The sequence below is a fragment of the Anopheles funestus genome, chromosome 2RL, assembly GCF_943734845.2.
Source record: "Anopheles funestus chromosome 2RL, idAnoFuneDA-416_04, whole genome shotgun sequence".
NCBI lineage: Eukaryota > Metazoa > Arthropoda > Insecta > Diptera > Culicidae > Anopheles > Anopheles funestus.
In genome coordinates, this window is record NC_064598.1 from 35,454,646 (window position 1) to 35,473,356 (window position 18,711).

Below are 18,711 nucleotides of genomic sequence, written 5' to 3' on the forward strand. Positions count from 1 at the left end.
TGTTCATCTTCGGGCAGATCATACGAGGAGGGTGGCCAGTTGATGGCGATGATGATGACCAGCTGCATTGGCTGGTTCGTTGCATAAATTATGGCCTCGGTCGGTGGGCTGCCGTACGTGCTTCCATTCGTTGTGCATCTAGCGGCCCTTTACTATGTTCACTTTCACCGTCACCGGTGCAGTTGGTGACGAGATACAGTTGGAGCATGTGACTATGAAATGAATTAGAACTATGCACAATTTATTATGCAATCATCGTTGCAAAGGATGTTTTTTTATATTTATTGTATATTTACATTTTATTGTAAACTTGTTACGAGAGTGATGATTTTATACATCTATACGGAAGACCTAAGAACATTTTAGTTTTGAAACTGTATTTTGAGATGCTGGCAATTGATTTCCTCAACGGATTTTTAGAAACGAACGCATTTTAATGATGTACTCCTAAAAAAGGTGTAACATTAAGCAAATGTTTGGTTTTGAAGGCTCGTTTGTACTGATTTTACACCAAAGGACCGGTACCAAATCCCATCCCGCCCCATCACTCGATAGTGCATGGCTGACCTTCCTGCTACGGATAATTAGAAATCAAGAAAAACATTCTTTTTTTTTGAGGTTTGTTTATTTCGTGAAAGCCAAAACAGCTTTGAATTAAATTAAGTGAAAAGAAATGTTTGGCACTGTGTGTCTTCACACATTCCCACGGATATACGGTAGTCCTTCCATTCACGGATTTATGCAGTCACGTTCTCACGCTCTCGAGGATTTACATACCTTAAAACGTAGATTTTTGCTCATCCCGGGGAGGTTGTGGGCTGCGGTTTCGATTAGAACCGATCCCAGGACATTGGTGTTATTAAGGTGAACGCTGATCCACAGGGTCATGGGACCACTTGATACTGGAGATGCTAATTCTGCAATATAAGTAGCTAAACGTAGTACAAACTATTTCACTCTAATAGCTCGATGAGTTTTGAGCCCAACGAGCTCGATGAGATTTGTGTCCAAGATCATTCTTCTTTTGAAAAGAATTTATTATAATGCATAACTTTCACTTTTATAACCGGGAAAGTAAAAAAGAAAAGAAGAAAGAAAAAAAAGAAAGAAAACAAAAAAATAGTTTTATTTTCTGAGATATTAGTCATGCATTTTAAGTGTTTTAAACAATAGTTTTTTTACAATACACTCTACATGAAGCTTACAGTTCAATTGTCACAGGAAAAGAAGACAGTGTAAAGTAAAGGACACTCCACATGATAGCCATCAGAAAGCCATGAAATTTAAAAGCTTCAAACAAAGACATCGTCCAGCAGCCAAGAACTCTTCCCCAAAAAGAGGCACTTCAATTAAAGACAAATGGTTGAGCAAACATCAGGGCAATCCGATCCGATAGTGGTTTCCATCCCTCTCGGTCAGTTTGCACCATGTCATTCCCGACCGCGATGATGTAAGTGGTTCGGTCTCGGCAGGTAGTGAACAAAATATCATCCCTTAAACACCCGTGAAGAGGCAAACACGAGAGAAAACCCGGTTGGATCGGGTGGCGGTGACTTACTAATCTGGAAAATGCTGTGCTCAAAAATCTCTCGGCCGTCCTGAGTTGAAAACCCGGGGTAGCCGGGTACCAGGAGTGCCTCATCAGATCAACCCACCGTGAAGCTCATTGCGCATCGTGGGGTGGCAAAAATTGTTTTCATAACACCCATAACCTGCCAGCGCTGGGCAGCGCAACGGTGCCACAGGTTCAAACCAATGGTGAGTTGGGAGTGGAAAAGGATGGGACGGGAGGTGGTACAACCAGCACTTACCTTTAGTTCAAGCAATTTCACACTAAAAATCATCAATTTGTACACCCAAGATGCCAGGTGAAAGATAAATGGATCGAGCAGAAAGGAGCGAAAGATCATCATCATGAAACCGGACGGGGGGAATGAAAGAGTCGATTAAGCATCGGCGATTCATCGAAACTTTTGCCCTAGCGGGATGCAACGTTTGACCCATCGGATGGTCAAAAGTGAAAAGAAAATAGCTAACTACAACAACAGAAAAAAGCAACCAATTTTTTTAACACGCACAACTTGTCGCCTCATGCGATCATGCGTCTCAAAAAACCGGGATAGCAAACCTTCAGGGTTTCTGGTGGAACATTTGCAAATGCGTGATATTATTCCACACCTGTCTCACGTCTGATTTTTCTACAAAGTTGTACTATTTCCGTGCCAACCAGTACGCTCGCAGGGCAACATATTTAATCTGGCTAGACATGAAAAAATAAAACATGTCCCGAATTCGACACCGCTGGCTATTAAACGGGATTGCGGGATTGTGTATGCGGCATGGGTGTGTTTTTAACATATCTTTAAGTGTGATTTAGAGAAAAAAAAACAAACATATCATGTTATGCTATAATGGTGCATAATCATGAGGGCACCACGTTGCACCACATACGGTTGCTACCGGTTTCGAAGGTTGTTTCTTTCTTATCACATTTTGTTTACTTCGTCGCTAGTTGTTTTGGGGAGGTATGGGTAAGTGTTCGAAAACATTTGCGTTGACATACAGAAACAGATGCTTCAGATGTCTGTTGTACACCAGACATGTGTGTTTGTTGCTGTATCTTAGGTATTTTATAACTTGTTGATTATTCGAATGTTTATTCTGCAACATTTTTTTTTTAATTTGTATAACTGGCACGAGTCTTAATTTGGTGCAAATCGTTTATTTTGGACGATTTTTCCTTCAAAGAAAATAATAAAATTATGTCTTGTTTCACTTTCAACACAAACGATCTCTCGCCACGATATGTTAAAAGGGAATTAGGAATTAGGGAAACCCATTGAAACGCCGCCCTATATGGGAAAAAGCACGCACGCTAAATGTCTGAAGCATATCACAAACATCAACCCGAGTGGTCTACCTGCCGATAGCACGAAGTGTCAGAAGGAATTAAATTTCCTCATTTTATTTTTCCAGCCATGTTTGAGGTCCAAACAAAACGGAAGCACAAATAGATGGAAAGTAAACCAAAACAACGATGTTTACACACAGTTTTAGCTAGCAAAAAAAGTGTGAAACGAAATAAAAAACACGTAGAGGTAAACACATTTGCACCTTACAAACGCATTTTGCGTGCCAATGGTTCATTTGGGTAGATTGATTTGCTGTTAAAATGTACGCGCCGAAAGTTTAAGTTGAAACAAATGTAAATCAGGTAAAGTGAAACATGATACAAAGCAAGGGAGGAAAGAGGAGAACACAAACAAAACGAAAAGTAAAACTAATTATAGGTAAAGGTGATAATCGTAGATTAATTGAATATTAATAAAAATGCACTAAATGGTAGGTTCAATTAAAAAAAAATATTTACTATCCAACTAATGTCTAAAGTAGCACGTAGCTCACTTTTTCCAAGGAAATTAAGTTGCCCCAAGGCTAGGGAAGAACTTAAAGGTATTTTATTTGGGCTAGCCTTAAGGTTGATCCGTTTGACTGATTAATTTAAATGGTCTGTCCCGTCGAGTGATCCGTCTGTAAAGCTGCATCGATTCAACGATCGGCACTTCAAGTGCAGACGAGCCTTTATGCTCCTTTCTACCCAGCGGGAGTCTTTTCCGAGTGAACACTCTTCTGGTTGATTAGAGAGTTTTTCTGTTTCTTCTTCACCCTCTCTACCTGTCTCTCCAACCCCCTTAACACCTCTTATAATCTACACCTGTTCTTCCTTGTCCAAACGGTTCGCTTCCAACTCTCGTTCGCTTCACCACCCACGACCGACAGCCGGGTTACATAACTTCCGTTTGGTGCTTCGTTTGTGCAAGGCTTCCGTTTCGCACCGAGACGTGGCTTATTACTATTTTCTCCGTACATAGTGTTTTTTTTATTTGTTGACTTTTGTTTTTTTTTTTTGTTTAAATGTTGCTCCACTGTTTCTCTTGCTTTGCTGGTTCCTAGCGAGCTCATCCCGCACAGAAAAAAAACGAGCGTAACGCGACCTCCCGCAATAGGTCACGCAAAAGGGGTGCAAAAATCGTTACGAACCGATTTTCGGCTACTACCGCAAAGGGTTAACAAACGAACGAATTGGAGTATGGAGCAGTGAAAAAAAGAACCTCCCCGTTCCCAACGAAACAACAGAGAGAAAAAAAACAAAGGGAATGGAAACGTGGCTGGTGGTTCGGTACGGTGACGGAGTCGACAACTAAATTAGGCCAACAAATGATGAGACAAGCAGGTAAGGCCAACGATTCGCTCGGTACTTCGGTGGTGGTACACGTGAAGCAGCACTTAAGCGTGAAGGAATTAATAAGATGTCCCACGAAATTGAAATCGAACACGGTGCGTGCGTGGCTGGCAGCAACTGTTTCACGCACATCAGGGCCCGAACACATCCGTCGATCGGTCAGCGTGATTCCGGCGTTACGTGAAGGATTCGGGAGCTTTTGCATGATGCATTTCGCACGAAGTTGCGCGTGCAGGTTGCGTATTTATTTGGGGTGCTAGATTTACCTACGTTATTGGTACGATGATCCCGGTTGAAGGAGTCATCACTAGGCCAATTATAGTAAAGGTCATCGTCGACTTATTTTCCAAACTTAATCGTCTAAAAAAAATTCCCATCGTATGGAGTTATTTTGTATGATTGTAGTATTTTTTAAGACCATTTTTATTCAAGCATCTATAAAGAACGCAGAAATTGGACAACTTCTTAAACCTTTCTCCACAGAAACTTGAGACATATGATGTACTTCCTGGACTTCCTCATAATCACTGAGAATAGTGGAACTGTTACCTCTTTTTTATAACCATGGCAAGATTTTACGTAAATTAAAGACGTGTTTTGAAACACGTTGCTGACATGTTACCACACCTGCCAGGTTCAGGGTCTCGAGATGAGTCGTAACCAAGTGAAGAAGAAATGTAATGCTGGTTTAAGTCAACAATAGTCACAAAAAAACAAGACGCCACAGTGCTTAATACGCATACGGAGCGGTTCATTCTTGTTGGTTAAACTAACGGACATGTCGAAAGCCAGCAGGAAAGACGTTAACGCCGTACTCTGCCAAACATCCAAACAGCTGTACGTGCCCGGTCCGGTACAGCTCCATGCCGGAACGCGTACATGATCGAGTCGGAACGCATATTTAAGTTTAGTGAGTGTATGTTACATTCCCCATAAACTTTGCAGATAGCGAGCTGAAAGTGCACGTGAAAAGTTGACACAGGAGGGCTTGAGCGCTTTTGTCAGGTCCAGTAGAAGCGTTCAAGATGAAGGGCAGCGGGATCCTTCAGGCGTTCGTTGTGATCCTCAGTGCAACTCATTATTTCCCGCACTGTGTGTACGCTCAGTATGGTTTGGGTAGCCCTCACATACTCAGTCTGGAGGATTACGATTCGGATGAAGTGGTACCGATGGTACGACGACCACAAGTGCCAGAAACGTACAACTTCAAGAGAAATTATCGTTCACATCCGACCGTAACGAATCCCCGAGTGTTAACACCTCTTTCGACGGTGCCTCTAACGGATGATATTGTTAAGCAGCTACAGTCTTTGCTGACCACGAATTCTAAAAAGAAAGCTACCAAACGAAAGTTTGAACGTATGAGTGTACCGGAGCCTGTTGAAAAAAGTACTTATACAGTGTCTACACCGAGCACACCAACAACAACTTCATCCACAACGTTAAGTATGTCGACTATGTCGACTGCCAGCAACCGTGTTTTGGAAACGCCGCACGATTCGCGCGAGATTGGGAAGAAGTGGTTTCCGCTGCTGCTCCAGGAAGCGATCGAAAATGTCCTGCGGAAGAATTCGTCCGAACACGATGAGCTTGATGAGCTTGTCGATCAAATTGCGGCCGGAAGTGGAGTTTATCGACATGAAACTAATCCAGCGGAGCGGTACAAAGAATCATCGGTACCGTACCGGAATTCAGTAGATCATCACAGGAAAGTGGAAAATGATATGGTACGATTAAATCTTACAATAGGCACTGGTACTCACCTGCCATCTCTTAATCTGTGGGAAAACACGGATCAGTTGGGATCGGTACCATTTGTGGTGAACATATTTAACAATACGAAGATCGGTTACATACTAATGAAGGTATGTAATGATTCGGAAATTCGTGTAGAGCCTGAGTTTCTGGAAAATGCATACGAAAACTCAACTGTGGACGATGATACTGATAGGAAGGTAAGAAAGGTTTTGTCTGGTGACAAAACGAGTGACGAGGAAGATGAAGAACGTCAAACTTTATCTACTAGAAGTCATTACAATGAAAGGGTAACTAAAAAAGATACGAAACGCGATAACGTTAAGCTTCCTCATGTCTACAAAACCACTCCACCCATGCTTATGGCCAGAGGATCACAAACGAAAGAGCCTTCATTTTTCAATATCCTCAAAACACCCGATAACGAAGAGATCAAGTATCGTGTGCTATTGCGCAACGCTGATAGCCAACCAGAGAAAGGCAAGGCACGTGCCCAGCATGCGATTCCTCTGCCAAAGTCACAACATCCAGTCAAAGTTCTTACGGGTGATCGACGCGCTAACCATCCGAATGGAAGACAGGGCACACCGAAGCGGAAACCATTGTTCTACTCCCAGGAAAAACCTACCATACTGAGAAACCATCATCCTCTTAAAGAATTGATTGAAGTGCCCTCGGTTGAATATGAGCCAGATACCAGACCGCCAAGAAGACACAGCATGGGTCGCGTTATGCGTAAGTATGATTACGAAAGTCTAGAAGAAGAGCTTCCATTAGAAGAACCCGATATCATCTATCCGGACACTAACACCGTTACACAGCGGACAGCAAAAATTTTGGCCAGTGGCAAACACAACCTTCCCGCGCTGGATTCCAATGAAAAGCGACATCGTACCACACCGAAACCGTACAAGGAAACGCAACGGTACAACTTCCGACGAAAGTTCGGTACAACCGATTCGGATACCGACTCGAATGAGCATCCGACTACACCGGCAGCCAGTAACAAGCGCGATACATTCAACATTGCCGACCTACCGGGAGATGACGTCTTGTTCAACCAAGCGACAGCGAACGTGTATGTGAAAGCGCAGAAAGATTCCAGATTGCGGGAAGTTTCTTATCGAAGGCAACAGACAGATAGTGATGGATCGGATGAAACGCTGATGAGATCGTACGATACGAGCGACGGAGGGTCGAACGATTTGTTCGAGCGTAAAGCGGACAGAAGTAAGCGAATCCTGAAGAGGACCGATACCCGGTGGGAGTCGGAAAACAGTTCGGAGGAAGAAGAGGATAGTTCTAGTTCCTAGGAAATGCGAAGTTAGGATGCGTTGCATTTTGTAAATAAAGACTGCCATAGAATTAGGGAGGTATATAATGTGTGCTAGGGTAGGAAGCAGCGTGTTTTATCCAATTATTAAGTGATTTGTTGTTGAATGAAAAATATAAAATATGTTTTTAAAAAAACCAAATCTGTGTTGAGAAGTTATTTACCTTTTTTATACAATAAGTTTATATGATCTTTTAACTATATAAATTTTGTATCATATATCGAAAGGGTCAGTTCTATAATTTTGTAGATAGATTGGTTGTTTAGTAGAATTCTAGAGTGTTTCAAATTTAAATGTCAATAATTAATACAACGGCTTTAAGTTTCTCCAATCCAAGTCCTTTTATACAGGCATTAGGGCATGCGGTGAACTCTTGTTGGCTGAACTCCTTATTTATTTTATTTATTTACTATAAGCATTGATTCCTACAAGGAATTCTTGTCACAGTTTAGGCAGTGACATCCTAAGGTAGCATTATTTCAAATTAAAGACGCTAGTGTTCTCATTAATGTAGAATCAAGGATAACATGAGGAGATAAAGGATACACTTAGAGCTACATGAGTTGTGAACAAATATATGTACCGCACCCTATTTACACTTACTCGAGACGTTAGTTAACCTCAAGGTAATTGGAGCGTAAAAATCTTGGCAATGTGTCTTTGTGTCTCTTATTGTATTTGTAGTAATCTATGATATAAGTAATGCAATTTACTCCCACAATCGTTAGTATCTTCTGAATAGTGTGATTGTAATCAGAACTAATTATCCAGCTACGTGGTAAAAATAAGTTAAAAAAAACCAGAATTTGCACATATGACCTAATATGTCATTACGCCAAGAAGAAGTATCTACAACGAATTACACGGTGAGTTTAATATCAATGCTAATATGTTAACACGACACAAGCGACGTGTGTCGTAATGTGTTGAGTCGAATTCATTAATCTTACTATCAAACGATCAGTAGCTGCGACTGATCCAGAATAGTACAACACCATTCACTGCCTGCAAGTCGGCAACTTCGACGACGATTTGTGAAGAAACACATCAGCTTCACAATCGACACTTCACGTGTATGGCGTGACTAATTTTCTACCAAGTGACGAACCGAAACGAACTCATCTTCCCGCTCGGTGAGATACGCTACCGTGTCGTAAAGAAGGGAGCGAACCATAAAAAAAAGCCTACACACAACCATACCGACTGGGGTACTGGGGTTTTTTTTTTTTTGTAAATGGTACCATCTTTGCAGCATCGAGTTCCCCTTCCGAGTCCCGCAGGCGCCAGGAAAAAGTTAACAGGCAGAGGAAACGTTCAAACTCCCCGCCATGAAGTCCGGCCCGAAACTCTGGCTGTGGCTGCGGCGAAAGGCAACACCACTAACCCTTTCCAACGTTCGCACGCCCCAAGAAGGCTTCTCCACCACGCGTCGCGGGAGGTGAACGCTATGAAAACCGTGCCAAACGGCGCGCAATTCGTTTAGACACAACCGAGCGGTCGAAGCGTAAGTGCGTGCGCATCGTATGCTCTCCGGCATACTCTACAGAACTGCTGATCACGTGAGTGCGTGCGTTGGTGCTTTTCCTGTGCGGGCAGAAGTGAGTCGCAGAGTTAGTACTTTGTCCCCAAAAGTGTTTGCAAAAATGTGGATTTTGATTACGTTTTAAAAGAAAACAAAATTTGCTACTACTATCACGGTGAATCGATCATCAACGAAATACGTGTGCAAAAAATAGTACGAAACAGTTCAGTTGCTGCGTTGTTTACGTTTCACGCTTTACGGTCCGTGACGAGGGAAGGAAAGAAAATAACAAATAAAACGTTACAAGTGCCGGAAAAGCTGTGTAAGGTTGGTGTTGCATGCTTACAATTCTGCCGTAGTAAGCCGTACCAGCTTGTGAGTGTTCAAGGCGCCATTTCAACGGTTACTGTGCAGTTCCGGTGCGTGCAGTACAGAACGCAACAGCCGTGCACGAACGCTTGAAGTGGAGTTAGAACACGTTCGTTGTTTGTACAGTGGAAAGCAGGAAAGTTGTGACGAATTCTAAACGAACGTGATACGAACAAATCGTACAACATGCGGTGGCAAATCGTGGTAGGTAGAAATTATTTTATTTATTTCCTTATAAGTTTGATATAGCGTTAGAGAAGGTGATTTAATTTTGTTCTACTCTGTGACATATTTGCTGTACACTATTCTCTCTTAGTGTACACGATCTTCTTCGTTTATATGCTCTAATTCACTACTTCCATTTTAAAATTCTGAGAACCTTTGTTCGAGGTGTTCATTTTAAGCTTTTTAAATCCATTTCTAGCGGAAATTTTAAATTAAACGCTTCTAATGGTTTCTCAATTGATCAAAAATTACTTGCATTTATGTTCCGAGCTTTGCTGTTAATTTCTTGACCAGAATGGGGTATTAATAAATTTTCCATTTCCTTTAACGTCACCTTGAGGTACGAGTTCAGGGTTCGAGTTTAAGATCGTTTAAAATGATATTCACCAATGTTAGGTGTTAAACTGTTTATAATGGTGAAGATGCACAGGTTTTAGCTTGAAAACAAAAACATACAAAACTGTTATGAGAACATGGAATGTGTTTTTAAAAACTGTTTGCTGCTGTTGTTGCACAAGAAATAATTTCTTTGTTGTCCATTCGCCAATCTAGACAGTTAATCATGGTGACAGACTAGACTGTAAACCGTGTGGGAAAGATGAAAAAGAACGTTACTAAACAACACAATAAGTAATTAGTGAAGTGTGGATTATTTAATTATTTCACAATTCCACTCTAAAAATGCGGTTCTTGTTGTATTCTGACAAAAGATGTCACAAGACGATAATAAAATTAAGACGACAATGACCTTCCTTAAGAAACCATGTTGAGATAATACAAATTAGAATACAAATAAACACTTGAGATTTTTTATAAAATAGTCTTAAGAAAACGTATTAAAATTTAATAAAATTTCGTATGATACGTTTAATAAAAATTGATAGAAATTGTAATAATATTCATTAATTTAATTAAATTTAAAGGAAAACATCAATTCATTTTAAATTACATAAAATTTCCTTGTGAAAGTTACATAAGCAAATACTTTTTTTCTAAATCACAATCTCAAGCGCGTAATTCCACAAAGCTTTATCACACCGCAGGATACAATTGTGTTAGCGCATTAATATCATCCGATTACATTTGAATAAAGCACAAAAGAAGGTTGAATAATAGAGCTCCCCGAAAAAAGTCACTTAACGTTATTCTTTTCCTCCGGTGCTGTCATCCATTGTACGGTCCATTGACGTGTTTGAAGTGAGCATTTCAGCGTTGTCGCGGCGACCTGCCATAATTGGACGATTTTTCTTTTGTCGACGATCGATCGTGCCTCCGTATACATGGCACGAAAACGTTTTGCTATTCATAAGCATCACCCGTTATCGAGCCCATCGTTTCCCATTTGTGCGCTTTCTTTAGGGGAGATATTTGAATGATAAAAAGAAACCATCTCACATGGCCACACTCTTGGATGGGCATACCGGGCGGGTGGCTGTTTTTCCCTCCTCCCAAACCATCAGTTGGTGTCATGCATAACGGAAACAACCGTCCACCGTCAGGCGCATGAACATTCGGCATGAAGCAACATGGGAGCAACATTGTGCGCATCACACTTGCGCTCATCGTGCCGGATTGCGTAATTGCAATCAGCTCCGTGCAACAATACTGATCCTATCTGTTCGATTCGAAGGTAAGGGTAGTTGGATGGACTTTATGTGCTTTTCTTTTTGCGTCTTTGCGAGCGCCCGAACGAGCGAAGCTTCGTCTGAAGAAGCTGAAGAGATCTTCTGCCGTGTTTCTAATCGATCGATTACCGGTTTCGTTTTGAGACAAACCATCTGGCACAGTGAGGATGTGCTTCCTGTATCGATTAGCAGTACAGTGGCCGTTTGCTGCTAATGATCATTTAATGCAAGCCCAAGTCAAAAGGAGCAAAGTTGTTGAGGTGATGGAGTGCATTGAGAGAAGAGAAATGTATGAATATCGTAATAATATTAATAGAAATGCAATACCTGGTAGGAGTTGGCAAATATACCTTTTTAAGGTGATATTTTCGCTGGTTAATAACGTTTTTACTATTTTTAACACTTTTGTCATATGTTTTGGCTTTTCTTAGTATTTTTTTCACATTTTCCAAAATGATGTGTCCTAAAAATGCGTAGATTAAGAAACTGCTTCCTAAAAGCAATGAATTGCATACTTTTAGGCTCTGTAAACTTTAAACATTTTAACAAATTTCAACAGTTAAACGGAAAATACAATTTTAAATATGATAAAGTCCAGACAACGATAGATGTTTCGAATTAGGAATTAAATTGCGGATTCTTTACATTACCAAATGTGCAACACTTCCATCACAATTTCAACGGATTTTTATTTTCGCAAATTTCCAATTTGGTTTTTTTAAATTTCCTTTTTTTTGCACTGCAGAGAAAAATGTACAATTCACCATTTTCTTCCCAGCAAGGTGCTTTGCCGCTTTGCATACTGTTTTTTTTTATTTTCATTATCTTCATTGGCGCAGTTTGCTTCATCGTGATGGTTTGACCCAGTCGCCGCGGGTGGAAACTCTTTGTACATTTGTACACCGCCAACGGCCAGCCAGATGATGCGCAACCGCGCGTCATGTTGTGCCACATGGTGGTGGCGGGCGGCCCGGGTGCGAAGCTTTAGGCCATACTTTAACTGCCCAAAAAAAAAAAACAAAAGTACACGCAACCATCAGATCATTTAAGACCCCGCCAAGCAGCGCTAATAATAATAAAAAATAGATACACAAATACGATCGCACCGTGAAAATCTTGCACCGATCGCAAATGACAGCTTTTCCGAGACGTTCCGTGATGTTTTTTTATTTCATATTTGTTTCGGTTTTTTTTATTTTGTTGGTTCGGTTTTGTTTTCACTACGAGTTCGAGTGTGTACTTGTGTGTTGTTGAAGATTTTTTTTTAATGTTTCGATATTTTGTTAGCATAAAGGGGGCGGTAGAAAGAGAGAGGAATGGAACGTGTACGAAAGAAAACAATTAAATCGCGAACTGCCGTAAGCGCGAATCTGATGACTGTAGCCCGTCCTGGCCGCCTCTTGTGAAACGTTTGCGCGAGCTGGTTGCACCCGGGTGGCTGCGTAATTTCGCGGGGTCAGTCAGTCACTCGTTCACTGTGGCGCGTCATTCATATCGGATCACTTTTGCGCAGGCGGAAGACATTTGGTACGATGCTTTGCGGCGAAGTTGCTTTGCTGGAAGACGTTGGCAGTGGTTTGTGTTTTTTTCGGTTGGTTTCTATGGTCGGTGTGTTCCTTTTACTTACACACGAAACAGAGGAGAGAGAGTGAGCTGGTAGGGCTAATTAGACGATCAATTATATTTCTTAACTCTTTTGAACCTTCCACTGTACTCGAAATACTCTCGGTTGTTGTTGTTTCATTCGGTTTTTTAGTGATGGAACCATGCGTTAGCACAATGACCTGACTTATCATGTGTGGAAGATATATCTAAAAAAACAAAAAGAGTGTAAAATCCAAAGAAGAAAGTTATAAAATATACATAAAAATTATTTCATGAGACTTTAGGTAAAAATCTTTAAATTGTGAAATTTTCTTAATGCTGCAGTGAATACTGAAAACTAAAACATAATTTTCATTAAAAAAAAAAACATTTCGGGGCGGCCCGGTGGTGCATGTGAAAAACGGCGCCCGTCTACACGGCAGGGACCGGGTTCAAATCCCATCCGGACCGTCTCCCCGTAGCATGGACTGACTATCCTGCTACGTGGTAAAATAAGTCTTGATACGGCCAGGCCGTTCTAACCGAGCAAAAAAAAAAAAAACATTTCACTCAATTCAAATATCAATTAATAATCTAACATACTAACAAAACATTATTACGGATTATTAAAGGCATCAAAACGTACTTTGCTCAGTACAATTAAATCGCATGCTCATTAAAAAAGACAACTTAACTTATTAGGCAGATATCGCATTTACTTTTACGATGAGTAAAAAAACACACACAGGTACGAGTGAATTAAGAGCTCGTTACTACCTTTTAGGCGTTGAGCAGCTACTTAAACGAGCCGCACCATGCCATCCGACAACTAATTAGATGATCGCATGTCTCCTGTTCCACTCGTCTGCTACTTTCTTCGCTGTCCAGCGGTCCACGTGCTACAATTAGTGCTCGATGTGCGCCGCTGTTATAGCTTGTTTCACCTGTACCTTGAAGTTCGGTGATGACCTTGTCCTTAATTGAGCCTCGCTCGATTGCGAGTCCTTCAGTTGTGTGCCGATTTGGCATTAATATAAAAATTCTTACCCGATCTGCCGGTACATGAGTCAATTGAAGTTAGCGAAATTATGGCATAAGACGGATCTGTAAGGGGGGAGGGAGCGCAGTAAAATAAAACAAAAAAATGCAACTCATATAAGAGCTTCCAATGGACAGCCATAATCAATCGAACATTGCAAAATAAGACGCGAAAAGATGATCCTCGCCTGTGACCTGCCCGTTGGTTTTAGATGTGCGAAACACGCACGTAAACACCAAACAAGTTGTACACGGTTGTGCAACACCAGATGAAAATTCAAGAGAAGGGAGAAAATAAATATTTCTCCAAACCGTCCCACGTGGAGCAGAGGAAAGCAACAAAAAAAAAACAAACGACAAACACTCCAGAGAAGATGCGCCAAACATCAATTGGACAACTTTCAACTTCTCGATCCGATACCGGGCAAGTTTATTATATGCGAAAATTTAAAAAAAAGATAATTTAGAAACGTCTCTAACACTGTGAAGCCGAACACGGTTCCCCGCTTAAAGGGGACTACCGCTGGTGGAAAAACCGGCTTCGAAAGGCTCTCCGAGCATGCAGGCAATCGGTACGATCCACTTCCTGTTGGGCAACTTTTTTTTCTGCAAACCTTTTTGGTCCGCACGGTATGTCCCATTGTGACCTAACGTAGCCGAAGGTCTCCCCGAAACAGGTCTTTTGCTAAGAAAGACGGGGGTGAAATTTTCACGCCTCCTGAAAATTTCTCCACCCGTTAACAGTTCTGTACCATTTGCCAGGTTGGGTTACACAATCGGGCAAGTACGGTCAAAAGTGTCGGTAGAATGGATTACAAGGAGAAAAAGTCTGGAACACTGTACTTTTATGGGAAGGTAAAGAGGGTGTTTCGGACCCACCCTTAGAAAGTGCTTGCTGGTAAAAGAAAAGATTCCATTTTTTGTTGTGTTGCCTTCCAGCATAAGATGAAAGTTGTTCTTCGATAGAAGCGTACGGCGCTGCTGCTAACCAACCTAGGAGCGGTTTAAAAGCTGTGCCCTTCTTGATTGGGTTCGATTAAGTAATCACTCATCAATAGCACGTTCAGTGTCGATGCTCCCTACCCCAGGTATATGTCGGTAACATTAGAGCTTATTTACATAATGTAGACTAGCCGGGCATGCATGGTATACCAGCCTTCTTTTTTAAGGCACTGTCAATCCTGCTTTTGACCCGATCTGAAACAAACCGCTGAAACCAACATCACCGAATGCAAAACTCGCATAATCACGATATATGCGTGAGTGTGTGCGCGATTCTGCAGTAAAAACGAGAGCGCAACGATTAAAAGCTCGTTTCGGTGAATCCGATAATTGCTCTAGTTTGCGATTTGTATTGCTCACGGCATCACGGCTCACGGTACCGATGCCGATGCGGATCACGCACGCGTGATCGTGAGGAAGTCTACCAGTAAAAGACACGAATGGGAAGGATATAGTTTGGCACACGAAAATTGGCGTAGCTAGGAAAGTGGTTGCGTTTGTTATAACACTCGAAAATGGTGTATTTAAAGCACATAGTATGTGGCCATTACGCACAGTAGCATAATCGGTTAGGGAGGTGGGCTTGGTGGTGGTGGTGAAGGGTGGTAGCCTTTTGCACTTTTGCGATACACCTTTTATCACGCAGGAAGTGATCGGGCAGTGTGCTTTTGTTTCCAATGCAGTTTGGTAAAGCAATTTCACTGCTCGTTTTAGGCGGTATTCGGTAAATGAGTGCCGATTTAAAGCGCACGATAACGTGCCGCGCAGGAAATGGGTGTGAAAGTAAATGAATATTGATTCCCCCAAAAAGTGGTTTTTGAGAGTTGCCCACTAGGTTGGCTAATATGGCTGTAACATGCAAAGATAAATGTTCGTATATTGTTTACTAAATTATGCTCAACATGACGTGAATATACGAGAGGGATTCAACACCTGAAGAGAGATCCGAGTTGAGATTTGTTGTAGTTTTAAGCGAAGTTTGAACGACGAAATATGTGTTATTTACAAAATTAAAGATATTTTATTAACTTACTTTAAAAAAGTAGAAATTTGGCTTTAACTTCGTTATTTTAGTTGATTTTTTTTAATGAACCGAGTTATTTTTTTTCTCGTTCCACTTAGTTGCTTCTAGTGTCAGTGGCACTTGCTTCCGGTGAGAAGAAACTCGAGAAAAGGCCCACCAAGAAAGCTCACTCGCTGAAGCCGACCAAAACGCCCAAATCCATCATCGAAGAGTTCACCGCCCTGCCACCGGCCGATGTAGACTTCATTAAGGAGCTGGACCGACAGTTCCGTGAGCACGGTAACAAGATTCGCATCAAGGTGGAACGCAGCAATGCCACGGACGGCAAGAATATTAAGCGTACGATTGACGGTGATCTGGGGTAAGTTTTTCTGATGTAATATCTTGTAAGGAATCGTGAAGTTTACTTAATAATACGTTATCCTTCCAGATACGGTCACTACAGCAATCAGGCCGATACGGGGTATCATTTTTCCAAGCCGAAATACATGATCTACCCATACTCGCAGCATGACATTCCGCCGGTCCGATCGACACACAGTACGCACGAAACGGTGACCGATATTGAGATAACGCCATCGCACAGCTACGAGCTAAAACCGATCGAAGAAGTATATCAGGCATATCCGACACAGCAATACTCACAGGAGCAGCAACAGTACTATCAACATCAGTCAGCACAGCAACCGAAGCAGCTGTATCACCAAGAAGACGATACACCTGTAATTGTGCTTAAAATCCCTGGTCCTTCGAAGTATGCCGCACATTTGCAGGCTCTGTTGCAGCAATATATCGAGATACGTGCAGCTCAGCTGTACAAAGAACTGGAGGAACAGGAATATCAACAGCAACAGCAATATCAACAGCACCACCACCATCAGCAGCAGCTTCAGCATCAACAGCACTACGTACAAGAGCAGGAAGTGCAGGCCCATTATCACCACCATCAGCAGCAGCAGCAGCAACAGCAACACGAGGTGCAACAGCACCATGAACATCACACTAAAACGAAATACAGTCAACCGGATCCAGTGTACCCAACGGAAATAGCATACGTTCCCATGATTCGTACTCATCAAAATACCTACGTACCGTTGCCGGAGCAATACTATGGTACACCGAAGAGTCCTTCTCCACGTCCAACGAAGCACCGTAAAACGACCGTCACTCCAACGCATGTAACGTTCCACAGTACGGCTCAACCGGAGCCAGCCTACCACTATCAAACGTATCATCCGGAACATCAGCAGCACGCGCAAGTTCATGAACAAGCTCAAGCACCGGAGCATCAGCAGATCCAGTACCAGTACGTTGCACAGCAACCCAGTGCACACGGAGACGATCACGAAACACAGTACGTCTACGAGAAACCATCGGTCAACTTTGTCACTCCACTGCCGGAAGCCGCTCACCATTCCCATGAAGAACACTATCACCAGCAGCAACAGCACCATCGTCATCAACCTCCCCAGAAGTATCCAAACTTTGCCGAGTATCATCACCACCATCGACCACAACAGGAAGAGGAGTACCTTCCCGAGCCTAAGCTGGTCGAGAACTACCCGAGTCACAAACATACGCGCGTTGTTTACAAAAGCCCCTCGCTAAAGACGGAACTGCAGCAAGAAGCCTTACCGCACGATCACTACCATCACCATCAGCAGCAGCAAGAGGAAGTCGCCCAGCATCAACAACATCACCAGCAGCAACAGTACATACTGCAAGAAGTGTATCCATCGCAAGCTTCCTACTTCGAGGACAAGTCGTTTGTGGAATCGGCAGGTCCCCAGGTAACGACGGACCGGAGTGAAACAGCATCGCCGCACTACAATACCGAGCAGGTGGTGGCGATCACACAGAAACCCAAGCGACTGTACAACTACCACGCACACACCTCCGGCCATCACGGATCGGGCTCTCGGGGATCTCGCATGACGGCCGGTGGCAGTCGATCGAGAAGTAATGGATCGGGTAGTGCAAAGGCATCCAGCAAGCGGGATGCAGTCGGTTCTCCCGCACCCTACACAGAGGAGGAGTTCCGAAAGGTGAACAAGATGGTGCAGCGCATGAAGAAGAAGAGTCGCACTACGCCGGCAGATGATGCCGGGATGATGACCGTCACCGCAAATCCCACTAGTCCGAGTCCGAGGATGGTCGCTTAGGTCGCGTGTAGTTGTTAGCTGTTAGCCGAATTAGTGAAGTTCTAGTGAATTCTTTATTTCCTTCGCAATGCCGCTGTTAAATTAGCGGACAGCTTTTGTTGTCCTCTCGCTTTTTCGCTTTCCGACCAAGGAGTATTCAAAGGATTATTGTTTTTATATTTAAATTATTAGTCGTTTATCGGTAGATCGTTTCGTAAGCGCGCGATGAAGATGGATGAAACGCATGGGTAGAGAATAAAGCGCCTAAAGTCATGCAATTTGCACGACATAGTTGTCCTGATATTACGCCACAAATGAATAGACTGGCCTCCTTTTTGGAAAAGCAGTCAGGTGCTTCGTAATATTTGCTGCAAATCAATCATGGCAGATGCAAACATCAAAGGGCAACAACACTTTATCAGATGAACAAATATGAAAATAGATTGAAAGACCAGAGTAAATAGGAGGAGAAAACAAAACACTGTATCTATTGAATTGTAAATGATCAAACATACCAGTTATTAAATAAATTAAAAAACAATTAATGTAATATATACATTTTGTTTCATTTTAAAATATGAAAATCGGACTTAGTTCATTTGCTTATATTTAGAACAATAAACTTTTTTTTTGCATAAAACGTAACTGTTATTGGGAAACATACCTGAACGCCCTCATTAAAATTAAATATCACTTTTATAGTTTAAAACATCTTTCACTGTTTATTGTAAAACAATACGATTCATTAAGGGAATTTGTTTTGCTCTTTTATATGTACCTGTAATGTTTTAAAGGATTTGAAAGAATGGAGATAGTTTGGTGATCATTTAGTTTCTATTTCTTTATACT

At 42.0% G+C, this 18,711-nt stretch overlaps 1 protein-coding gene across 1 annotated transcript; it reads left to right on the forward strand.

Moving 5' to 3' along the window:
* Positions 1-8,811: 8,811 nt before the first annotated feature.
* On the forward strand, positions 8,812-18,403 carry LOC125774686 (putative mediator of RNA polymerase II transcription subunit 26). Its single transcript, XM_049444853.1, has 3 exons — positions 8,812-9,427; positions 15,820-16,082; positions 16,152-18,403. The coding sequence occupies exons 1-3, from the start codon at positions 9,410-9,412 to the stop codon at positions 17,881-17,883; spliced, it is 2,013 nt and encodes a 670-aa protein (XP_049300810.1). The 5' UTR covers positions 8,812-9,409; the 3' UTR covers positions 17,884-18,403.
* The last annotated feature ends 308 nt before the right edge of the window (positions 18,404-18,711 follow it).